At 43.3% G+C, this 26,665-nt stretch overlaps 1 protein-coding gene across 1 annotated transcript in view; it reads right to left on the reverse strand.

Annotated features, from left to right (window-relative positions):
- Positions 1-7,716: 7,716 nt before the first annotated feature.
- The window catches only part of mbtd1 (mbt domain containing 1), a 51,779-nt gene continuing 32,830 nt past the window's right edge, over positions 7,717-26,665 (reverse strand). The window contains exons 15-17 of the mRNA XM_089016206.1: positions 20,842-20,866; positions 19,861-20,013; positions 7,717-15,653 (exon numbers count right to left, since the gene is read on the reverse strand). Of these exons, the coding sequence (XP_088872332.1) occupies positions 15,538-15,653; positions 19,861-20,013; positions 20,842-20,866 (294 nt within the window). The 3' untranslated portion in view covers positions 7,717-15,537. The remainder of the gene's footprint in view (positions 15,654-19,860; positions 20,014-20,841; positions 20,867-26,665) is intronic.

Raw genomic sequence — 26,665 nt, forward strand, 5'->3', positions numbered from 1 at the left:
CCCGGCACGACCATTCTGTGTCGGGTCATTGCGTTGTGCATGTGGATGCATTGTGTGCTGTGCATGTGTTTGTTTCATCTTGGCAGACTTTTACTCTTGGTTTTTCTTTGATACTTTGTATTTTTTTCTGTTCAGATGATTTTGATGTTTTAGAATTTGTTCCTGTTGACTTTATTTGAATACCATTTCTCAAATACAACCTGCTGCTCCCTCCTGCCTGCTTTTTGGGATCCACAACCGCCATCACCACCTTGCAAACCGTGACAGTCGCACGTGCAACTTTTGTGGAAAGATGTTCGGCAACTCGGCGGAAGGTAAAGGAGGAGGCCATGCCGATAGAGAGATAGATAGATATAGAATGAGACATACAGATAGAATGAGAGATAGGACAGACAGACAGACAGACAGACAGACAGACAGACAGACAGACCTGACAGACAGACAGACAGACAGATAGATAGAATTGTTCGATTTTAAAGTCCCAGTGTAGCCCATAAATCACTTGACAGTAAACATTTTTGCACTGTGTTTCGTACAATCTTGCTGGGAATTAAAATAATACTTTTTTATGACTTGTCTTGTTTGGCTTGAAACCTTTTGGAATCGTTTCCCATCAAAACTTCCAATCTTGGTCACTTATTCCACCCTCAGGATGAATAGCAGAATGCAGCATATGCCATAATTTGGAGAACGTGTTGTGTCAGCCTTAATTCACAACTTTCCAGAAGAAAAACACATGCAAGTAACGTGAATTTCTATCTATTTAACATTTTATTAAATGGTATATAAAGAAAAACACATGAAAGCAATGTGAATTTCTATCTATTTGACATTTAACAATTTTTAAGTGCTTTATAAAATTTGCTAAGATGAGGAAACATGTTTTGTGAGCATAAAATTTGAAACAAAACACATGTGCCAAAGCTTTCAACAACATTATCCATTTTTAGAACATCTTCCATACATGTTAAGCCTCACGATTTGGTCGAGAGACTCCAAATTATGACCACAATACTAACTAAGAATACTCACTTTATAAAGCAACTAATTGACACTAATTGACAGAGGCGTAGAGCAGGTGTCGGCATACTTATTGCCCCCCGACTTGCCGCCTGTACGTTGGGATTCACCCCGGTAGACGAAAGGGTTGCTTCCCTCCGCCTTCGGGTGGGGGGACGGGTTCTGACCGTTGTCTGTGCATATGCACCAAACAGCAGTTCAGTGTACCCATCCTTTTTGGAGACCTTAGGGGGTGTGTTGGAGAGCGCTCCCCCTGGGGACTCCCTTGTTGTGCTGGGCGATTTCAATGCTCATGTGGGCAATGACAGTGTGACCTGGAGGGGTGTGATTGGGAGGAACGGCCCCCCGATCAGAACAGGAGTGGTGTTTTGTTATTGGACTTCTGTGCTCGACACGGATTGTCTATAACAAACACTTTATTTAAACATAAGGGTGTCCATATGTGCACGTGGCACCAGGACACCCTTGGTCGCAGTTCGCTGATTGACTTTATAGTTGTATCATCGGATTTGCGGCCTCATGTTTTGGACACTCGAGTGAAGCGAGGGGCGGAGCTGTCAACTGATCACAACCTGGTGGTGAGTAGGCCCCGTTGGTGGGGGAAGATACCAGTCCGACCTGGAAGACCCAAACGTGTTGTGAGGGTTTGTTGGGAACGTCTGGCGGAATCCCCTGTAAGAAGGAGTTTCGCCTCCCACCTCCGGCAGAACTATACACATGTGCCGGGGGAGGTGGGGGACATTGAGTCCGAATGGACCGTGTTCCGTACCTCCCTTGCTAAGGCGGCAAATCAGAGTTGTGGCCATAAGGTGGTTGGTGCCTGTCGTGGCGGCAACCCCGTACTCGCTGGTGGACACCACTAGTAAGGGATGCCGTAAAGCTGAAGGAGTCCTAACGGGCCTATATAGCCTGTGGGACTCCTGAGACAGCTGACAGGTATCGATTAGCCAAGCGGAATGCAGCCTCGGTGGTCGACGAGGCAAAAACACGGGCATGGGAAGAGTTCGGTGAGGCCATGGAAGCCGACTTCTGGACCACTTCGAGGAAATTCTGGTCCATCATCCGGCGTCTCTGGAGGGGAAAGCAGTGCACCACTAACACTGTGTACAGTGAGAGTGGACGCTGCTGACCTCGACTCGAGACGTCGTGAACCGGTGGGCAGAGTACTTCGAAGACCTCCTCAACTCCACCAACACGCCTTCCTTGGAGGAAGCAGTGTCTGGGGACTCCGAGGTGGGCTCTCCGATCCTTGTGACTGAAGTCAGCGAGGTGGTTAAAAAGCTCCTCGGTGGAAAGGCCCCGGGGGTGGATGAGATCCGACCGGAGTTCCTAAAGGCTCTGGATGTTGTGGGGCTGTCCTGGCTGACACACCTCTGCAACACTGCGTGGTCATCGAGGAGAGTGCCTCTGGATTCGCAGACTGGGGTGGTGGTCCCCTTTTTTAAAAAGGGGGACCGGAGGGTGTGTTCCAACTACATAGGGATAACACTCCTCAGCCTCCCTGGAAAGGTCTATTCAGGGGTTCTAGAGGGGCGGGTCCGTCGGAAAGTCGAGCCTCAGATTGAGGAGGAACAGTGTGGTTTTCGTCCCGGCCGCGGAACAGTGGACCAGCTCTACACCCTTAGCAGGGTCCTCAAGGGTGCATGGGAATTCGCCCAACCAGTCTATATGTGCTTTGTGGATTTGGAGAAAGCGTTTGACCGTGACCCTCGTGGAGTTCTGTGGGGGGTGCTTCGGGAAAATGGGGTACAGGAGCGCCTGATACAGGCCGTTCGGTCCCTATACGACCGATGTCAGAGTCTGGTTCGCATTGCCGACAGTAAGTCGGAATGGTTTCCAGTGAGGGTTGGGCTCCGCCAAGGTTGCCCTTTGTCACCGATTCTGTTCATAAACTTTATGGACAGGATTTCTAGGCGTAGCCGAAGCGTTGAAGGTTTCCGTTTTGGTGGCCTCAGTATAGCATCTCTGCTTTTTGCAGATGATGTTGTACTGTTGGGGCCTTCAAGTGGAGCTCTCCAACTCTCGCTTGAGCGTTTCGCAGCCGAATGTGAAGCGGCTGGGATGAGAATCAGCACCTCCAAATCTGAGACAATGGTTCTCAGTCGGAAAAGGGTGGAGTGCCCTCTCCGGGTCGGGGAGGAGATTTTGCCTCAAGTGGAGGAGTTTAAGTATCTGGGTGTCTTGTTCACGAATGAGGGTGAAAGGGAGCGAGAGGTCGACAGGCGGATCGGTGCGGCGTCTGCTGTGATGCGGACTTTGTACCGATCTGTCGTGGTGAAGAAGGAGCTGAGCCACAAAGCAAAGCTATCAATCTACCGGTCGATCTACGTCCCAACCCTCATCTATGGTCACGAGCTATGGGTTGTGTCCCAAAGAACGAGATCCCGGATGCAAGCGGCCGAAATGAGCTTTCTCCGTCGGGTGTCCGGGCTCTCTCTTAGAGATAAGGTGAGAAGCTCGGTCATCCGGGAGGGGCTCAAAGTCGAGCCGCTTCTCCTCCACATCGAGAGGAGCCAGATGAGGTGGCTCGGGCATCTGATTAGGATGCCTCCCTCGTGAGGTGTTCCGAGCATGCCCCACTGGCAGGAGACCCCGAGGATGACCCAGAACACGCTGGAGAGACTATGTCTCCCAGCTGGCCTGGGAACGCCTCGGGATCCGCCAGGACGAGCTAGAAGAAGTGGCTGGGAGAGGGAAGTCTGGGCTTCCCTACTGAAGCTGCTGCCCCCGCGACCCGACCCCGGATAAGCGGCAGAAGATGGATGGATGGACGGATAATTGACACAATAAAGACAGTTCATTTGTAAGGTGAAACAAAAGAAAATGTAAAAACAAAATACATTTTTATACTAATTGAATGTATAAATAAACAAGGAAAGCATTTTTGTAAATTATTTACTTCTACTTAACACGGGGTCGCGTGACGACACACACGGAGTAAAGGGAGGACCCGACAATGGGGGTTGGGCAGTGTGCCTGAGGGAATGTCTGCGTGTGAGTTGTGGCGTAACAACAGCTCCTGTTTGTTTGTTAAAACTGCTAAGTTTGTTATGAAAAGACCGACTCGCTATACCAGTGACTCTGCACATCATTTGAGGGGCATTAAAATACTATATATACATGGTAGTTTTTTAAAAGGCAGTTCTTTAAAAAAGGCATACAATGGATGGTCGTTTTTTTTTTCCAAAAACGGCATACTCCCCACCTTACAAACAAGATACGTTCCAAGTGGTCGTTCGTCAGGTGTATTTGTTTGTAAGTTGCTTTCGTGCTATATTTTGTATGGAATGTACAGTATGTTTAAGTCAAACACTGAATGGGGAAGTATAAAACCAGGCGCTCTAACAGACGTAAAACAAATTCATACCGACTGTAGTACGACGACATATATCCTTGGGTCTTCATTCCTGAAGCTGCTGGCACGTAATTACTTTTTATGCATCGTGTCCACTGGAAAGAGTGATAAGCGAGCTCGGTGGTACTGGGCCTAAATTCATTGGCAACACTTCAACACTGATTGGTCAGCCTCCGTAGCGTTAACATCCAGCCCTTGAAACCTCCATTGCGTCTGTGCTTGCGTGTGAGTGAAGCACAGTACACAGCCGAATCGCAAGCGAGCTAGGCCGGAAAAAGGCGCGCAATACAAAATCTAACTTACAGCGTCTCTGTCCAAAAATGTTTTGACAGCCAGTACCTGCAAAAATGTTCGTGCCGTTCTCGTAACTCGAATGTTCGTAAGTTGGGGCGCGTCTTTACTTTATATCAGGGGTGCTCATTACGTTGATCGCGATCTACCGGTCGATCGCGGAGGTACTACTGGTCGATCGCAGCGTGACAGTAAAAAAACATTTGTCAGCCTATCAAACGTCCCGTCACTTGATTGACATACAGGGCAACCATTCAGATGACAACTGAATTTTTACTTTTAGGTCGCCGTGCATGCGTAAACAACGGCGCTAAACGCAGCAAAATTTACAAGCTAGTCAGCGAATTACCTCAGATTTTAAGCCCTTGCTAAAACATCTCATCTCATCTCATCTCATTTTCCGTAGCGCTTATTCCTCATTAGGGTCGCGGGGGTTGCTGGAGCCTATCTCAGCTGTCTTTGGGCACGAGGCGGGGGACACCCTGAATTGGTTGCCAGCCAATCGCAGGGCACACAAAGACATACAACAGCCACTCTCACACTCACACCTAGGGACAATTTGGAGTGGTCAATCTGCCTGCCATGCATGTTTTTGGAGTGTGGGAGAAAACCGGAGGACCCGGAGTAAACCCACGCGGGTCCGGGGAGAACATGCAAACTCCACACAGGGAGGCAGGACTGGGACGCGAACCAGCGACCTCTGCACTGTGAAGCCGGTGTGCTAACCACTCGATTACTTTCATACGGAATGGGAAAATGTGGAGCGGCATTTTCGGACTGTTCATGGAAAATACGACATTGACTTCCCGCCGAAAAGCCAGCTGAGAAAGAGAACGGTGGACAAACTAAAATCCCAGTTGTCCGGACAGCCGTCATTTTTCACTCAACATACTTGAAAAGCGAAAGCCGCCAACCGAAGCATCGTTCCGGGTGAGTCACGCCATCGTTAAAAACAATAAGTCCTTCCAAGATGGAGAGATGGTAAAAGAAGCATTCGTTGAAGCAGCTGACTCCTTGGTCAAGGCAGAGATATTATCTTCAATCAAAGCTCTGCCGCTGTCAAGACATACAGTTACACGGCGCTGTGAAGCCACGGCTGAGGATTTAACCCAGCAAATGTGGAAAGACATCGGACATTGTGAGTGTTCTCACTGCTGAAGTCCAGGGCTCGTGGACAGTACCCCAACATGAGGAAATGTGCTACCTCCTTGACTGCATTATTCGGCTCCACTGATTTATGTGAGTCAGCCTTTTCCTACATGAAGATCAGTCCAAATACCGTTCCACCATGAATGATAAACATTTATTTGGAAATGTGCTTGAGTCTGGTTACTGTCCGGACTATGCATCTCTGGCTGATTCAATTCAGTGCAAGTCATCAAAGTAAACTCAGGTAATTACAAAAAATGTGAATAGTTATTTATTATGTTATGTATATGTAGTTATTATGTGTGTTGTGCAATATTGGCTTATTCAGTTATGCAAGGTACATCAACATACATTGTACATACAAAGAATCTTGAAAACATTTGAAAATAATTACGATTTGCATTTTTGTCGTGGGTAGATCATTTTGACGTGGTTGCTTTTATAAGTAGCTCGTATGCTGAAAAAGTGTGAGCACCCCTGCTTTATATCTATATATCGTGAACATTTAAAACACTCACAAACAGAACTCATTCGGCATTTTATTCCATGTAAAAGGCAAATTTTACAAAAAAACGACCCCACAACATAAACATCCATGCAAAAAGTTTGCAATACCTGAAAAACATCATTTGCAACCGGTGATGTCCCTTTCACACGTTTTTTTTTTACACAACCACACAAAGACTAAATCACAACACAAATTCAGAAAAAAGAAATAACCACTATCAAAAAGACATACAAACTTTAAACTCCGATTTAATTATGTACCCCATGTTGAATATGTTGTATATGCATATTATAATTTTAACATTTGTATCCAAAATATAGTTTTTGCACCACAAACCTTTAAACTTTTACTTGTATGGATGTATTTCTTTTTACTTTGTTTTACATAGAATGATCCCATCAACTCTATATTGTATCATATATACTGTATATAGCACCACAATGTTTCAAGGAGAATACTACTTAAAAAAGACCCGTGTTAGTATTCAGGAAAAAAAAAACAACAACCGGATGATAAAATATTTTGTACATACAGTAACACGCAGTACCAAGTCAGAAGCAGGAAAAGACATGCATGACGAGTTCAATATCATTCACACCTGGAAAAGAGCCTCATCTGATCATCATCATCATTCAATTAAACAATGTGCCCTTTTCTTGATGGAAACGGACATTCACATCATCCAGATTGCAAAATAAGAGGGAAAACCAACAAAACAAAATTCCTCATTTAAATAGCTCAACGCAACAGCAATTTGTACTAGATCCATATGCATGAGTGTGGGGACCAGTGTCTCCAAAATATTTGATTATCTTGCAAGGGGAATCGAAACATAGGCTGGGTTTATTTGATCACATGCATGGCAGCAACCAATGAGAGTAGACCTTTTCCTGTTCTACTTTTGCTAAGGAGTCGACGAAGCAAAAACAAAGTAATACGTTAACAATGACTAAATGCAGTGAAACATGGAGGTGATTGGCTGCCATGATTCGGCATATTTTCAGAAGATTAAAGTTGTTTGATAAGAGAAGTGTCTCACGATGGGAACATTAAGCCCTTGAGCCAGATTTGTCTTCTAAAACAGACAACACCATATTAATTAAATGAGGACCATATTTTCTGCACTATAAGGTACTTTGTAGTGTGAGGCGCAACGACCTACAATTTCAAAACTGTTTCCAAATATAAAGTGCACATAATAGAAGCCGCAACACTGGCTGAGGTTCTGCATCCATACGCTAAAGGGAGTACAATACAATATAGCTATATATTTATATAGAGCTTTGACAACCACTGCAATTGGAACTTTACAGAACATCTTTTAAACACTACATACAAAAATTGGAATATATATATATATATATATATATATATATATATATATATATATATATATATATATGTATATATATATATATATATATATATATATATATATTCATAATAATATCACAATATCCATGTATAAGGTGCCTCCGAATACAAGGCACACCTTTGGCTTTTGATAAAAATGAATATGTTTAGGTGTGCTTTATTGTGCAGAAAATACGGTACCACCCTTGTGATGAAGTGAAAACCGGTCTTTGCTACCCGTGCATCCACTGTATGAAATCACTAAACAATGAGTGTTAAGGCAATTGCCTTAACAATGAGGTCATGTTTTGATGATGCAAATAGCACCGTGTGCAGTAGGAAATGATGCAAGTCATAATGTTGACGTTTCAAGGCAAACGGACTTTTCCTGTTGGACCCATTTTTACTACTTCACTGCTATTTTATTTTATGTTGTTCCAAATTTGTTAGACTGCTGAGTTAAAAATAAAACTGGTCATCTTTTTCATTTTGGTTTAGAAAAATATAGATGTTAATAAAATGTACATTTCGGTATGGATTCCGTAAAACGGAAAAAAAAGTGAACGAAAATAAAAATCACTTGTTATTTTATTCAACAGCGCTAATTTGTGCCATTGTTGGCATACGGTTGCCGGTCTATGAAAAGCATGTCCTTTCTTGTGAATCATAAAAGGTTGGAAACCAGTGGTGTAGTGTCCACTATTACATCTTCTACTATCCATACAGAAAGTCTAAATAGTAATGATGAATGAAGAAAGCTGCAAAAAGAAGGAAACCTAAAGATGCATACAATACTGGAAAGCAATTGGTTTATCTTGGATGGCAGGGGGTAACAATACCTAACAGTCTTTTGCCTCTCAGATTTGGTAGTAAAATACAAACACCAAGTATTGAAATCATTAACTGATGAAAATGTATTCTGAAGAGATGAATGAAAACAGATTCGACAACGTGGACAGAAACGGCTTCGGTTTCTATCCAAAATTCATGGTACCAACCAACACACAAACCATTCATCGTCAAGGTTTGCCGTATGTCGGAATTGGAACTTCTGCGCAATCATACATCAATCACCCCATCTCCTTTAAACCAGCTGCAAATGATCAAATGGCGCCTTTGCATAATCCTGCTCACAAGCCATGCTCTTTTTTTATGCATGTTTTGTAACAAAAATCATCGAAAACAGTAACTCCAAATAATTTGGTTCAATTATCACCGATGTAAAATCTTTGTTGAACAAGAATGGAAGGAATGGTGTATATTTTATTGATCACGATATCCTCTAGCAGCCTACTGATTGCATATCAGTCACATTTCCACAAACATGCTGCCTGCCATATTAAAGATCTTGTGTCTTGGCCACACCCCACTTCATTTGCATACATTTAGTGTGATTTAAACTTGTTTTACCTGAATCAAAAAGTACTATTACGGATGTAATGAAATGCAAATGTCACAATACGAGATCACGAAATGATCTGCACGATATGATAATGAGCAGGATATTGCGTCGTGGTTGGCTGTTTATCAAAAAGCTCATATTTTGGAAAAGATGCTCATGATTTTGAAACGCTCTGCCACACAGTATTGAGTTTTATGCCTAAAAGCAGTAACAAAGCAACTCGTGGTCGATGTTGTTCATGTCACGTTTCAGTTTGCGACCAACGGATGGCACTGTCGGGCCCCGCCTGCAGCTGCACATGACACACGTGTGTGTGTGTGTGTGTGTGTGTGTGTGTGTGTGTGTGTGTGTGTGTGTGTGTGTGTGTGTGTGTGTGTGTGTGTGTGTGTGTGTGTGTGTGTCATGAGTGGCAGTTAAAAGGACTCCCGGCATGACCATTCAGTGTTTGGTTCACCGTGTCAGGTTTGTTTCTTCTTGTTATATTTTACTCGTGGTTTTGTTTGCGATTTTGTATCTTTTTGTTCTAATGACGTTGTTTGAGATGTTGTTCCAGTCGACTTTAATACAATTTGTCAATTACACCCTGCTCCTTCCTGCATGCTTTTTTTGGGGGTCCGCCACCTCCAGCACATTGCAAATCGTGACACTTCAAAATTCTATGTTTAGCTGATAGGGATGGGAATTATGTTAGGGGTGAGGGTGATTGGGAACTACTGTACTTGGCATATGGCTGACACAGAACCAAGAAAAACAAGCCAGTTTCACAACACTGTGCAACCGTAACATTTTATACTTCAATGCTGTTTACATACATTAAATAACTTTTTTCAAAACTTGAAAATCGGCAATATTTGAGTTTTGAAAAGCCTTCAAGCATTAACATGCAAAAATCAGAAGATGGTCATATTCAGTTTTTTTATAGACAGATCCATCTATTTTATAATCCACTTCTCCTCACGGGGTAACTAAGGTCTATCCTAGCTGTCTTCGGGAAGTAGGTGGCGGACACCCGCACCGGTTGCCAGCGAATCACGGGACACACAGAGACAAACACATATCTATGCTCACAATCAACCCTAGACGCAATTTAAAAGTGTTCCATTAAGCTGCCACGCATTGTTTTGGAACGTGGAAACCGGAGTAGCCGGGGAAAACCTATGCAGCAGAATCACAATCATCTTTATTGCCACAAGAACACACAAGGAATTTGTTTCCGGTCGAACATGCTGATAGAACATCTTTAAAACTCGTCTCAAAACTAACTTGTACTCTTTGGTATTCGACTCAGCATGATTCCGACTTGATCTCGGTTTCAATCCCTGGTGCTTTCTACTAACTTTGTGACTGCTTTATTTCCTGTATACGATACTTGTCGATGTTAAGCGCTTTGTTGCAGCTTCAGCTGTTGTGAAATCGCTCCGTAATACTTCTTCCTGACAGAGGTAGATAGATATGAAAGGCCAGGAAGCTTGCCAGATGTTCAGTGGCAGGTCATTCCAGAGAGTGGGACCACCAACCACCTCTCTGAGGTCCGGGTAGTTTTTGGCACATCTAACACATCTGGGCAGCAGAACGGAGGTGCTGGGAAGGCGTGTAGAGGTGGATGAGTTCTGAGAGGTAAGGAGAAGTGAGGCCATTTAAAGATCTGAAGACAAATAAGATCTGGGAAAGAACTCTAAAATGTATAGGGAGCCAGTGAAGGGATGCCAGAGTAGGAGTTAAGTGCTCCCTCTTACGGGTACCGGTCAAGAGGCGAGCAGCAGCATTCTGGACCAGCTGGAGATGCTTTAAAAGGACGATTGGCTGACTCCAAGTAGAGTGCACTACAGCAATCAAGCCGAGATGTGACAAAGGTATGCATTTCTGCTTTAAGGTGTTCATGAGAAAGGAGACGTTTTATTTGAGCCAGTTGCCCAAGATGAAAGTAGCTGGATTTAACAACAGGACTAATTTGTCGGGCAAGTTTAAAGTTGCTGTCCAGTTTAAGACCCAAGTTTGAGACTGTTGACTTCAGATAAAGAAACAAATTCCTTGTGTGTTCTACATACTTGGCAATAAAGATGATTCTGATTCTGAACTCGGGGGACTAAGTGAACACAATGAGATGTACATGGGCCACTGAGACCAAACAGTATCACTTCTGTCTTCTTTTCATTGAAGTTCAAGAAGTTTTGTGGCATCCAGATTTTAATTTCCTCCAGGCAGGATAAAAGTGGCCTTAACGAGAAAGTGTATTTTTTTGCTCAGTGGGAGATAGATCTGACAGTCATCTACATAGCAGTGGAAGAAAATACCATGTTTCCTTAGGATTGAAACCAGTGGGAGCAGGTATAGTGAGAACAACATCGGTCCCAAACTTGAGCCCTGTGGAACACCACAAGACAGAGCGGCAGTACGTGACTCCGAGCACCAAGGCGAACACAAACGGTTCCGCCAGAAAGGTAAAACTAAACCAACGCTATCGGTAATGCCTACCAAGTGCTGCAAACAAGACCGTAGAATACGGTGATCTACTGTATCAATTGCTGAAGTCAGATCTAATAAAACCAGACCAGGCCAGGAGATGTCATTAGAAACCCGTAACAGGGCTGACTTTGCTATGCATTGTCTTGAAACTTGACCTCCAAGATGTTCAGCTAAGAAATATTTCAACTGCATGTGCACCACTTTTTCAAGCAATTTTAAGATGAAAGGCAGTTTGGATTTGGTCCTAAAAAATTAAAGTACATCTTGATCAAGACCAGGTTTCTTGACCTAGGGTTGGGCAACAGCATTTTTAAACTGTTGAGGGACAATGCCAGAAGAGTGGCTGCTGTTGATAACTCTAGACCGATGTGCCAATACTCCGGAAAATTTCTTTAAAGAAATGTGGAGTAAGAAAGTCACAGAGGAAGCCAGATGGCTTAGACTCGTGAGCCACATTCTTTAAAAGAGTCAAGGACACCGCTTCAAAGGAATTTAGCACAGCTGAACACGAAAACATTGACAGAAGGGTTGATTGTGGTATGTGAAGCAAGTCGTAGCAGTAGAAACCTTATCAATGAAAAACTGAAGGAATTTGTTGCACATCTCGGGTGAAAGTTCCGAGCAAGTAGGCCGAGGGCGTTTGAGTACAGAATTGGTGGTTTTAAAGGACAACCGACGTCACTTTTTTGTTTTTTAACTGACACAAGAAAAACGTTTTATAGCATCTAAAATACCCAAAACATGCAGTATGATATTTTTAGTCAAATGCAAAACACCAATAAAAATGACTTAAAGTGTCCAAATCTGCAAAAAATTGAGCTGCGAATTGGGCATTTTCAGAAAGTCCCGCCCCCAGGTCGTGACGTCACGCCAAGACGTCTTGCATTGCTTGTGAATCAAAACAATGGCTTCAGATTGGGAGAATATGCTTTCTTGTTACACATCCAGTTATGAATATGATTCAAATAGTCCTGATGAGCAAAGCATACATGTTTGCAATCAATTAAATAATTTATTTGGGCCATTTTGAGGCAAACGGGCGGGGGGGAATGTCTCACCCAAGAAGAGGCAGAAAAATGGCAACCAGCTCCGGTGAGGAATGAATCAGCTCGTTTCCACAGGCTGATACATTCTTTACATGGAGTTTGCCTCCCTCTGCTGGCGGCTTTTGGGTGTAAGACATGGTTTAAAAAAAAAAAAAAATCAGCAAAATACATTGACGTGATGGAAAGACGCTACAATACTTTTATCCTTTTTTACGGTGAGAAGGCGGTCCTTTTCTGATGTCACGTACGGACTCGTCACCAACTCAAAAACAAGACTTCCTGAATGTTCAGCGCGAGTCTTAAAACGTAAAATATAGCTATATGCGGTGGAATCTTATTAAAATACGCTCAGTAGAAGTCATTTGAAGCCATTTTACAAATTATGGATACAACTTGTCCGGAGACGTCGGTTGTCCTTTAAATAGTATACACAGGTTGTGACGGTTAGCCTGAATAACGACAAATATTCTCTATTAGCCTCTTTTACTGTACTCTATTACGATATATACACACTGACAAAACACAAACCAATTGGTAACTTTTTTGTATGATCAATAAATTGTATTTGTGAAATGCAGACTATGCATTTGGTGTACACCAAAGTGTATGTAGATGACATTAGATTAGATCATACAACAAATATGCAGCATCACAAGATTTGCAACTGTGAAAACATCTTGAGAGCAAACTGTCTGTTACAGGATTCATGCATGCCAGTTGCAACGGGTTTGTGTTCACTCACTGTTTCTGTGAAAATTGACAATTTTGTTTTGGTGTATAAAGGCTGGCTCAGTCACAGTGTTGCGCTTCAATAGCATCATTTGAGGGCCAGGATAGTAGCTGCTGCTATCGCAACGATATGGAGTGAGTCCTGATCATATAAAGTCTCGGGAGATTTCACGTTGGTTGAGGTTATGGATCATAAAACTAGTATGGCTTCATCGTTGAGACAACCAAACCGGCATAATCCACTATATTGCGTTGGGCGGGCGGGGTGTGGCTGCTCCAGGAAACGGCAGGCGGAAGGCCGGCTGGGGCTGGTTAACACCACCAAAGCCTCATTCAGAGGGCGAGAGAAATACAGTACCCACGAGAAGGTCCGCCAGATTCACGGGGCATGTTTTCTCTTGCCGCAGCAGTGCACTGGATGAGTTAGCGACCCATTGGACAGAAGATCCGTCCACCCGGAGGCCGGCGCTACACCTGTAGAATGCTTGCCCCATTGTGTTGGGAGCGCATCATGTTCTGGGAGGTGAATGACGAGGATGGTGAACACATCGCTTTCTATCTGCGCACATCAACACAAATGCGGCAGAGGTCTCATTGAGGTAATGTAATGCCAGGAGGATGATAACTAATAGCCAATGGCAGAGCTGCTATTAATATGTCATGTAGAAAATCGGAACTGTGAGGAAAAGCCCATATTGTATTTTTTTTTCTTTGTATCTTGTTGATTTTTTTTTGTAACAAGAGGCAGTATTTTCCTGTTGAGGCATTTTATAGCTTTTGAGGAGACAGATGTTCCTAAGTAGACTGTATAGTGTGACCCTTTTGATTTGTTGGCTCTTCTATTTCTTCCAATTAATGAAAACCATCGATGTGTACCCATCTGTTTTGTCAATGTTGAAAAATTAGATTTGCATCTTGGTTAAGGTTGGGAAACTGAAATGTGATGCTTAGACCAAAGCCTGGCTTGGTAATGGGAGCCCTGCATATACATATGGATATGTCAATGCATATTTGCATTGTAGTGATTGATGGATGGCCTTAAAAAAAAATACATGATTTTTATATTTTAATTATGAGGGGGTGTTTGAATTCTCAACATCGCTCATCCTTTCATAGCTTGTGTCTCTTGCTGTTCTTCCTCGACAAAAGGATTTGAGTCTCAGCATGCCCAGCGTTTCTCTCTGACGATATATGTAAGTGACATCTTTCGTAAATGTCACAAAATGTTCTGAAAGGCTGTATCTCAATGAGCGAGGAAGGTTTGCAGGTATATGAACATGCAGAGAGATTTCTTTTGTTGGTGTTTGTTCAAGGTCGCAACCAAACCATTGTTGCTCACAGATACGTGTTGATAGCTTTCGTGTGGGTGTTTTCAATTCTGTACCAATCAATACATTACAACGCATTACATTATAGCTTCCAATTAATTACTGGTCTTTTCTGACAGCCAAGCCTTTCATGAAACATGAAGGTGGAAAATACGTGATCAGTTTTCTTTGTTGTTAACGGCTAAATTGTGTGTGCGTGTGGGGAAGAAATATGTCATCAGGATTTTGAGAAATTTTACGCAGCATTTGCAGTACTTTGAGTAAAACCCCAAATACATAGTTTTCACTTTGTTGAATGTTGGTTTCCACTTATTCATCTCAATAATCATTCAAACTGACATTTCAGGATTCACCACAAAGCCATCAATAACAAATGTACAAAGTACTTTAAGACGAAAACATGTGTAACAATTCAAGTATTATTTCAACTACATCATGTGTAAATAAAGAATAAAGGCAAAGACAATACCTTGTGCTCGCTTCTATTAGGTCAGGTGATTTAGAATTTCTGCATTCAGTGGCTAAATCACGTGTAAGAAAATTGTCGAACAAACAAAACAAAACCAAAAAAAGACCCACCACACAATACATAATCACATTTTATGCAGGTCTGGGGCAGCTGAAATTGACATTAGTACGTAAGAAAGGTTATTTAATTTTTCATATATTAAAAAAATAGCTTTGTTTCATGTTTAGACAGGAGCAAGGAGTTCTTAACATCTGTAATCTATTCACACATGGAAATGATGCGGAGGACACCCATATATTTTTTTTCAAGAGCTGGAGCTGACCGTGTTCTCTTGAATACCTTACTTCTTCGTGTGGCAATATGTGCCTCACAGCAATTCTCCAGACTTCTTGCACAATTATTTCCCCCTGAGTCCTGGATTTTAGGGTTCCTGTTTAATGTAGAATGTTCCTGAGCCATTACTCTCCTGGTCCGATGTGCCCTGGGAAAAGTTTAACTCATCCGCCTCCATCATCTCATCCTTCATTAGGAGTGAGTCTGCACAACATCAAGACATAAAACCATCAAACAAACAAAACAAACAAACAAACAAATCAATCAATCTCAGTGGCTAGTTTCGCTAGCTGCAATTCAACTTTGTCGACTGGTAACTATCAATTAAACAGTGACCTACTTCAGACATTGATCGGAAATTTCGGATACAATGTATAATCACACAAAAATGTAAAATAATTGCAACACAGGTGTAAAGGGCACACTCAAAAGCCTTCATCTTCTTCAAAAGATGACCCTGTGCCTTAAATGAGAAGTAATATTCAGCCACTGTCAGCAGCCACCGACTCCAATTCCCCCTGTAGAAGAAGTAGTGCGCGGTCCATGCCGGGATATATAAAACGTAATTCCGGCCTCTAAAGTGACGTGTCTTATAAATGGAAAACATTTTAAAACATGTCATTCATTGAAGGTGCACCGAATAGTACAGTCTGCCTTACATTTGGAAAAGGTTTGAAAATACACGTTTCACGGGGGGGAAATGTGGTAAATAATGTGGTAAATAAATAACTACATTAAAAAACAGCATAAAGACGGTTACACCAGGAGTCTTGCCATGTACAATCGTACCGTACTTTACAGACTACAGGTGCTATTTTATTCCCATAGTTTGACCTGGGGTGCGACCTACAGTGAAGAAAATAAGTATTTGAACACCCTGGTATTTTGCTATTTGTCCCACTTAGAAATCATAGAGGGGTCTGAAATTTTCATCGTAGGTGCATGTCCACTGTGAGAGATAAATTGAAAAGAAAAATCCAGAAATCACAATGCATTATTTTTTAACAATGTATTGTGTGATTCAGCTGTAAATAAGTATTTGAACACCCATGTATCATCTAGAATTCTGACCCTGAAAGACCTGTCAGTCCGCCCATTAGAAGTCCACCTGCACTCCATGAATCATCCTGAATCAAATGCACTTGTTTGAGGTCGTTAGCTGCATAAAGACACATGTCCACCCCATACAATCAGTAAGACTTTAACTAGTAACATGGTGAAGACCAAAGCGATGTCCAAAGGCACCAGAGAGAACATTGTACACCTCCACAATTCGGGAACGGGCTCCCGAGCAATCGGCAAGCAGCTTGGTGAAGAAAGGTCCACTGTTTGAGCAATCATTAGAAAATGGAAGATCCAAAACATGACGGTCAATCGCAATCGGAGTGGAGCCTCATGCAAGATATCCCCTCGTAGGGTTTCAATGATTCCAAGAAAGGTGAGGAATCAGCCTGGAACTACACGACAGGAGTTGGTCAATGACCTGAAAAGAGTTGGCACCACCATTTCTAAGGTTACTGTAATGGAGTAAGAGGTCATGATTTGAAATCATGCATGGAACGAAAGGTTCCCTTTGTTAAACAAGGACACGTCTTAAGTTTGCATGTGACAATTTGGATGATACAGAGGAGTCATGGGAGAAGGTTTTGTGGTCAGATGAGACCAAAATAGAACTTTTTGGTCATAATTCCACAAAGCAAGTTTGGAGGAAGAAGAATGATGAGTACAATCCGAAGATCCATCCCTACTGTGAAGCATGGGGGTGGTAGCTTCATGCTCTGGGGGTGTTTTCCTGCACATTGGAGAGGACGCAGTTTTTTTTTCAAAGTAACACAGTGAAACTTTCTATGACTCTGCGGTCGCTTCAGCCATCCACTATTAGTGAGTGCTCGAGAGGGCGTTAGAAAAAAATGCATAAATTGGCCGCATCGTTGCATAAACCGCAGGGTTGAAAGCTTGAAACAGGCTTACAGTGCGGAAATTACGGTAGTTTTCTTTTACTTTTAACACTTTTTTTTTCTCCGGCAGATTCCACGAAAAGACCCGTACCACGTGCATGCGCAATTCATCTAAAGTAAGCTAACAGCTGGCACTGTGCCGATCGCCTGTTCTCGTGTTTTGAATGAACGTTGAGTATTTACTATTTTTACGATTTTTCACTTAGTTTTTATTGGAAACAGTTTTCTTTCTACTTTTATGTCCAAGCATCATGGCTGAATGCATCCATCCATCTATTTTCTAGAGCATATCCTGGGGGCACAGCGGCTTTAGCAGGGAAGCCCAGACTTTCCACCCACCAGCCGCGTCTTCCGGCACATTCCAGGGGATCCCAAGGAGTTCCCAGGGGAGCTTGGTGACATAGACAGATGCCTGAGCCACCCCATTTGGCTCCTCTCGATTTGGGGGAGAAATTGCTCACCTCTGAGCCCCTCCCGAATGATCAAGCTTTGCACCTTATCTCAAAGGGAGAGTTCGAACACCATCTGGAGAAAACTCACTTCAGCTGCTTGTATCTGGCATCTTTTTCTTTCGGTCATGACCCATAGCTCATGACCATAGGTAAGGGTTGGAACATAGATCGATCGATCGATCGATACCAAGTCCGTATCACAGCAAGCGATGCAACAGTCCGCCCGAAGATCTCTTGCTCCCTCGTGCCATCACTCGCGAAAAGGACACGAGATAGTTAAATTCCTTCACTTAGAGCAAGATATGCTGCCTCTCCAGGAAAAGACACTCAACCCTTTTCCGACTAGGGACCATTGTTTCTTATTTGGAGGTGCTAATCTTCTTCCCAACTGCTTCACTCTTGGCTGTGAAATGCTCCAGCGAGAGTTGGAGAGCTATGTGAAGGAGCCAACAATACCACATAATCTGCAATAAGCAGAGATGAAACACTGAGGGCAGGAAAACGAACAAGCTGAACACATTGGCTGTGCCGAAAAATTCTGTCCGTAAAGGTGAAGGTTATGAACAGATTTTGTGAGAAAATACACTTTTGGCGCAGTCCAAGCCTCACTAGATCCGATGTGAACCAAACTCTGACATTGGTGGTCGAGGGACCAAACAGCCTCTATCAGAGGGTTTGGTCCTCCGTTCCCCCCAGCACCTCTCATAGAACTCCCCGAGGGACACGATCAAATGCCTTCTCTAATCCACAAAGCACATGGAAACTGGTAGGGAGAGTTCCCATGTCTCCTGAAGACCCTGCTAATGGTGTACAGCTAGTCCACTGCTCCACGGCCAGGACCAAAACCACACTGCTCCTCCTCAATCTGAGGCCCGATTTCCCGATTGGAAGTTAATGTCCAGCACCCCTGAATAGACCTGACCAGGGAGGATGAGGAGTGTGACCTCTCTGTAGTCGGAACATTCCCTCCGTTGCCCGTTTTGGAAAAGGGGCACCACCATCCCATCCCGTTCTGCCAATCCAGAGGCACTCTCCCCAATGACCACGCAATGTTGCAGAGGTGTGTCAACCAAGACAGCCCCACAACATCCAGAGCCTTGAGGAACTCCGGGCGGATATCATCCACCCCTGGGGCCTTGCCACAGAGAAGCTTTTTAACCACATTGGTGACTTTAACCACAGAGATAGCAGTGCTCATTTCAAGAGTCCCTATAGATTGGATTGGATTGGATTTGCCTTTACTCCGCTTATTAACTCATTCACTGCCATTCCCTAATTTATTCGAGAATTGAAAAGCATGACATGGAGCGGCATTCCTGAATTTGTTTGGATTTTGTTTCTTCTTGCGGTTGAGTGCATTTCAAGCTTTGGTCAAACCTCTGGCAATGTTTTTCCCTCCCACAAAGGGCAGCATTTACCTTTTTTACAGCTGCCCCACTTTTAATGCAGGTAACTCTAGAACCAAGTAAGCTCGAAATAAACTTTTTTTTTCTGACGAATGTTTATGTAGTCCTAAAACTCAATATTCTGTGGGCCTTGCAATTTGAGTGAGGATAACAAAAACCCTGGCACTGGACTGAACACATATTTGCACATCGTCGGGCATTGAATCAGTGAATGAGTAAAACAAAAATTGTAAACCACTGTCAATAATCCATTGAGCCCACTTAATTTACTGCATGAAAAAATGTCCTTAACCCCTTCATGCACCACGTAACCTGAAAACATGAGCAATCCACAGTAGGAACCGCAGCATCGCTGGATAAAACTGTACTTTTTTTTTAAAGCGATATCAATATTGCACACCCAAATGGCATGCTCTTCCATTATTGTGCACCCTACGAGCCATTAATTATTTTATTCGCTTGAGTCGGCTCAAAACAAACTGGTCATGGCAGAGATAAACAAATTCGATTTATTCTTACCATTTAATTATTTACTACTCTACTATGACTACTCTAAGTTAAAAATTAGGGGAGCCATTCTTTAGTGTGATGTTACCTGATTTATGAGTTTGGTGGAGATGAGTTTGGAGTTGGAGCTGTGTTGGCCCCTCAACATGGTAAAAGGGTGGACTCTGCTCTTCATCGCCTGAAAAGCTTCTCCTCCTGACTGCCTGAGAGAAGGGCCGCCGACCAACAGGAATCTTCCTCTCTAAACATCAAGCAAAACTGGTCAGATACTGCAACACATGCAGATCACTTCCTTGGAAGAATGTTTGGTGAGTCCGTTTTTGTATTAACTCATTCGCTGCCATTCCCAAATTTATTCGGGAATTGAAAAGCATGACTTGGAGCGCCTTTCTTAAATTTGTTCAGGTTTTGGTTTTACTTGCAGGGGTGGGGGGCCGATAAAGCGCTGGTCACACCTCTGGTAATGTTATTCCCTCCCACGAGGGGGCAGCATTTGCCTTTCGTACAGCCGCCCCGATTTCAAGCTCATCTAACTCCAGACCCATATAACTTAGGAATTAATTTTTTTCTCGTGAAAGAAGAGACAAAGGTTTCTTACGTTGAATGTTTATGTAGTCCTAAAAGTCAACATCCCGTGGGTCCTACAATTTCAGTGAAAATGACAAAAACCCTGGCACTGGAGAGGACACGTTTTTTTACGCATTGTCTGGCAGTGAGTGAGTTGAAGTAAGCCAAGTTATGAGCATCAAAATGTACAATGAAACAACTCCTTGGCATATGGAGTCAAGTGGTTGCAACCAAGTACGGTCGGCAGATTACTCATGAGTAACTAACCTGTAGATCATGGGCTTGATCCTAAGTCATACCATGAGGGTTTTGGCAAGTGTACTGAGAGAGCCAGGGCAATATTGCGGATCGGGGTGGGGGTTAATTTTATGTTAACGTACAGGCAGGTAGTCGAGTGGTTAGAACAGTGACTTCACAGTGCAGATGTTGCGACTTCAAATCCCGTTCTGGCCTCCCTGTGTGGAGTTCGCATGTGCATCACGGGCCCATGTGGGTTTCCTACGGGTCCTCAGGTTTGCGCCCACTTCCTAAAACCATGCATGGCAGGCTGATTGAATGCTCCAAATTGTCGCCTGGTGTGAGTGTGACGCAATGTTGCAGAGGTGTGTCAACCAAGACAGCCCCACAACATCCAGAGCCTTGAGGAACTCCGGGCGGATATCATCCACCCCTGGGGCCTTGCCACAGAGAAGCTTTTTAACCACATTGGTGACTTTAACCACAGAGATAGCAGTGCTCATTTCAAGAGTCCCTATAGATTGGATTGGATTGGATTTGCCTTTACTCCGCTTATTAACTCATTCACTGCCATTCCCTAATTTATTCGAGAATTGAAAAGCATGACATGGAGCGGCATTCCTGAATTTGTTTGGATTTTGTTTCTTCTTGCGGTTGAGTGCATTTCAAGCTTTGGTCAAACCTCTGGCAATGTTTTTCCCTCCCACAAAGGGCAGCATTTACCATTTTTACAGCCACCCCACTTTTAATGCAGGTAACTCTAGAACCAAGTAAGCTCGAAATAAACTTTTTTTTTCCTGATGAAAGATTGAATGTTTATCTAGTCCTAAAACTCAATATTCTGTGGGCCTTGCAATTTGAGTGAGGATAACAAAAACCCTGGCACTGGACTGAACACATATTTGCACATCGTCGGGCATTGAATCAGTGAATGAGTAAAACAAAAATTGTAAACCACTGTCAATAATCCATTGAGCCCACTTAATTTACTGCATGAAAAAATGTCCTTAACCCCTTCATGCACCACGTAACCTGAAAACATGAGCAATCCACAGTCGGAACCGCAGCATCGCTGGATAAAACTGTACTTTTTTTTTTAAAGCGATATCAATATTGCACACCCAAATGGCATGCTCTTCCATTATTGTGCACCCTACGCGCCATTAATTATTTTATTCGCTTGAGTCGGCTCAAAACAAACTGGTCATGGCAGAGATAAACAAATTCGATTTATTCTTACTATTTAATTATTTACTACTCTACTATGACTACTCTCAGTTAAAAATTAGGGGAGCCATTATTTAGTGTGATGTTACCTGATTTATGAGTTTGGTGGAGATGAGTTTGGAGTTGGAGCTGTGTTGGCCCCTCAACATGGTAAAAGGGTGGACTCTGCTCTTCATCGCCTGAAAAGCTTCTCCTCCTGACTGCCTGAGAGAAGGGCCGCCGACCAACAGGAATCTTCCTCTCTAAACAACAAGCAAAACTGGTCAGATACTGCAACACATGCAGATCACTTCCTTGGAAGAATGTTTGGTGAGTCCGTTTTTGTATTAACTCATTCGCTGCCATTCCCAAATTTATTCGGGAATTGAAAAGCATGACTTGGAGCGCCTTTCTTAAATTTGTTCAGGTTTTGGTTTTACTTGCAGGGGTGGGGGGCCGATAAAGCGCTGGTCACACCTCTGGTAATGTTATTCCCTCCCACGAGGGGGCAGCATTTGCCTTTCGTACAGCCGCCCCGATTTCAAGCTCATCTAACTCCAGACCCATATAACTTAGGAATTAATTTTTTTCTCGTGAAAGAAGAGACAAAGGTTTCTTACGTTGAATGTTTATGTAGTCCTAAAAGTCAACATCCCGTGGGTCCTACAATTTCAGTGAAAATGACAAAAACCCTGGCACTGGAGAGGACACGTTTTTTTACGCATTGTCTGGCAGTGAGTGAGTTGAAGTAAGCCAAGTTATGAGCATCAAAATGTACAATGAAACAACTCCTTGGCATATGGAGTCAAGTGGTTGCAACCAAGTACGGTCGGCAGATTACTCATGAGTAACTAACCTGTAGATCATGGGCTTGATCCTAAGTCATACCATGAGGGTTTTGGCAAGTGTACTGAGAGAGCCAGGGCAATATTGCGGATCGGGGTGGGGGTTAATTTTATGTTAACGTACAGGCAGGTAGTCGAGTGGTTAGAACAGTGACTTCACAGTGCAGATGTTGCGACTTCAAATCCCGTTCTGGCCTCCCTGTGTGGAGTTCGCATGTGCATCACGGGCCCATGTGGGTTTCCTACGGGTCCTCAGGTTTGCGCCCACTTCCTAAAACCATGCATGGCAGGCTGATTGAATGCTCCAAATTGTCGCCTGGTGTGAGTGTGGATGGTTGTTTGTCTCGGTGTGCCCTGCGATTGGCTGGCAACCAATTCAGGGTGTCCCCCGCCTAGTGCCTGAAGACGGTTGGGATAGGCTCCAGCACCCCCCCATGACCTCAATGAGGATAAAGCGGTCTGGAAAACGGATGGATGGATGTTAACGTACATAATTCTGGACATTAGTTATCAGTCTCAGGTCCACAATATTTTTTGGAAGTAGGAACAAAAAGTATATCAACTTTAACCTATGCAGCATGTGACCTGTATGACATATAGTTGCCATTATTTATTCTTGTGATCCACATAAAAAAATGCCATAAATTCACAACATCAACCCCCTGCTCCACTTTTCCCCACCTGAAAATAAAAATACATGACGATGGCTATGTTCACACTGCAGAGCATCTTATTGAAGTAAGACACTTTAAGAAACTTTAAAGAGTCATCGAGGACTGTCAATAGAGTCTCCATTCCAAACACTTTCACCGGAAATCACCGAGATGAAAGCTACCGATGTGTCGCATGAAAGCAGATGATTTCATGTATTTGAGGATATTAGCCAACCCCCCAAATAGTTACCTTTATTATCCAATACACAGGCTCAATAACCCCAAACCTTGACACAGAGTATAATAATGCAATGTCAACTTTTGTCAAGATGAGAACTAACTCAGTAACATTTTACTCATCTGAAACAGAAGCTTCAACCTGTCTGTGTCGGCTAATTTTTGCAGTCATACATTTGTTATCTGAAAATGCCCACCCCCAGAAAATATTGAAGGTAAACCACCCCGCTTATGTGCACACACACACACACACACACACACAAGCGAACAGACAATGCTATGAAAAAGTATTTCCCCCTTTCCTGATTTCTCTGTTCTTTGCTTACACATCACGCACACTCGATTAAATCAAATTTACTTCTGACACAATGACAGCCCAAACAAACAAAACATGCAGTTTCTGAATACCAATTTAATAAATGAAGGGACAAAATAATCAAAATGTATCTGTCCTCATGAGAAAAAGTAGTTGCAACCTGAAGGAGTATAAAAGGACTACCAGCACAAAACACTCGGTGGCTGTGTCAGGTCATTGTTTGTTTTGTCCTGTCAGGTTTGTTGGTTTTCTTGTCACGTTTGATTCTCGGTCATGGTTTTTCTTTGTTACTTTGGATTATTTTTGTTTTTATATCTTTGTTGAACGAGACTTTACTGGTAAAGTCTCGTTATATCGATATTCAAGGGAGTCCTCGAGGACCGGAGTTTGACACCCCTGCTCAAGATGGTGGAAGAAAAAGGCTACGATCCTCATCAAGTGTTTAATGCTGATGAAACCAGCCAGTGGCGGTCCGTGCATTTCACACCTAGGCCTAGGGTTAAAAAAGCGAGTAGATATACTTGGTTTTTCTGTTAAAGTTTCCGGGTCTGATCTGTTGTAGCTTGGTTGATTTGCATAGCGCCGCCTCCGCTGAGGGCTGAGGTAAAGTGAGTATCCAATCACAGGACGCGTACGTCATGTTCAACGCGAGGCCCTCGAGCTGGCCTTACTGTGCCAACTCGTGATCTGCTTGGCTATCGCAACTGTATATCAACTACATGTGCCCGTTCATGTACAGCGCACAGACGCCCTCACTGTTGATTCTGAAGGCGTCGGTCAGATTTCATACAGCCTGGCGACATAAACTAGCTGAATTCTGATTGGATTAAAAACTCTGACCGAAAACTACAACACTGAAAGGAGCATAACCAAATGGATATAATATAACATCAAGAAAACAGTATGTAGAATAATTATATATATATTTAGAAAAAATACTTTTTTAATGAAATTGACTTTTATTATAATTATGATAATGATGTCTGATTATGTTAGGCCAGCAGAGAAGGCCTTGCTGGCCCTGACGGCCCACCACTGATATATATAAAAAAAAAAATCCTCGTCTCATCCCACCATGGGTGGTGTCTGTCCCTCATTTCAGCTCGGGTCCTCTACCAGAGGCCAGGAAGCTTGAGGGTTCTGCGCAGTATCCGTGCTGTTCCCAGCACTGCGCTTTTCTGGACCGAGATATTCGATGTTGTTCCCGGGATCTGTTGCAACCACTCGTCGAGTTTGGAGGTCACTGCCCCGAGTGCTCCGACCACCACAGGCACGACTGTCACCTTTACCTTCCAGGCTCTCTCCAGCTCCTCTCTGAGCCCTTGGTATTTCTCCATTTTCTCATGTTCCTTCTTTTTGATGTTTCCATCACTGAAAAAATATCGATATAACCGGGACTATCGATATATCCGAGACTTTACTGTATATATATATACAGTAATATAGTTCTTTTTCTTTGGTGCTAACTCACTAACAGTGTAAGCATGGAATATGATAAAAATACATTTTATTTATAAGTGCCTTTTAAATCTCTCAATGACAATTTACAATCACAAAACAGGCACATAAATAAAACCATAGATAAAATTATACGAACTTGCAAACTGGAAGTTCGTCATTCATTGATGATTTCAAGGCTAGCCACGGTTGGTTCGAGAGCTTGAAGCGTCAGTACAGGGATTCATAGTCATTCGCCATGGCGAGGCAGCCAGTTCGAACGATAAAGCTGCCGAAGCTTACAAGGAATCATTCCTCAAGATCAGGTGTGTCAAACTCCGGTCCTCGAGGGCCGCAGTCCTACATTTTCCAAATCTCCCTGTTGCAACATACCTGTTGGAACACAGCCTCAGGTGCATTGCAACAGGGGAACTTGGAAAACATGTAGGACTGCAGCCCTCGAGGACCGGAGTTTGACACCCCTGCTCAAGATGGTGGAAGAAAAAGGCTACGATCCTCATCAAGTGTTTAATGCTGATGAAACCAGCCAGTGGCGGTCCGTGCATTTCACACCTAGGCCTAGGGTTAAAAAAGCGAGTAGATATACTTGGTTTTTCTGTTAAAGTTTCCGGGTCTGATCTGTTGTAGCTTGGTTGATTTGCATAGCGCCGCCTCCGCTGAGGGCTGAGGTAAAGTGAGTATCCAATCACAGGACGCGTACGTCATGTTCAACGCGAGGCCCTCGAGCTGGCCTTACTGTGCCAACTCGTGATCTGCTTGGCTATCGCAACTGTATATCAACTACATGTGCCCGTTCATGTACAGCGCACAGACGCCCTCACTGTTGATTCTGAAGGCGTCGGTCAGATTTCATACAGCCTGGCGACATAAACTAGCTGAATTCTGATTGGATTAAAAACTCTGACCGAAAACTACAACACTGAAAGGAGCATAACCAAATGGATATAATATAACATCAAGAAAACAGTATGTAGAATAATTATATATATATTTAGAAAAAATACTTTTTTAATGAAATTGACTTTTATTATAATTATGATAATGATGTCTGATTATGTTAGGCCAGCAGAGAAGGCCTTGCTGGCCCTGACGGCCCACCACTGATATATATAAAAAAAAAAATCCTCGTCTCACCCACCATGGGTGGTGTCTGTCCCTCATTTCAGCTCGGGTCCTCTACCAGAGGCCAGGAAGCTTGAGGGTTCTGCGCAGTATCCGTGCTGTTCCCAGCACTGCGCTTTTCTGGACCGAGATATTCGATGTTGTTCCCGGGATCTGTTGCAACCACTCGTCGAGTTTGGAGGTCACTGCCCCGAGTGCTCCGACCACCACAGGCACGACTGTCACCTTTACCTTCCAGGCTCTCTCCAGCTC

This window comes from Hippocampus bargibanti, linkage group LG15, assembly GCF_051943395.1.
Source record: "Hippocampus bargibanti isolate YZ-2025 linkage group LG15, ASM5194339v1, whole genome shotgun sequence".
Lineage (NCBI taxonomy): Eukaryota > Metazoa > Chordata > Actinopteri > Syngnathiformes > Syngnathidae > Hippocampus > Hippocampus bargibanti.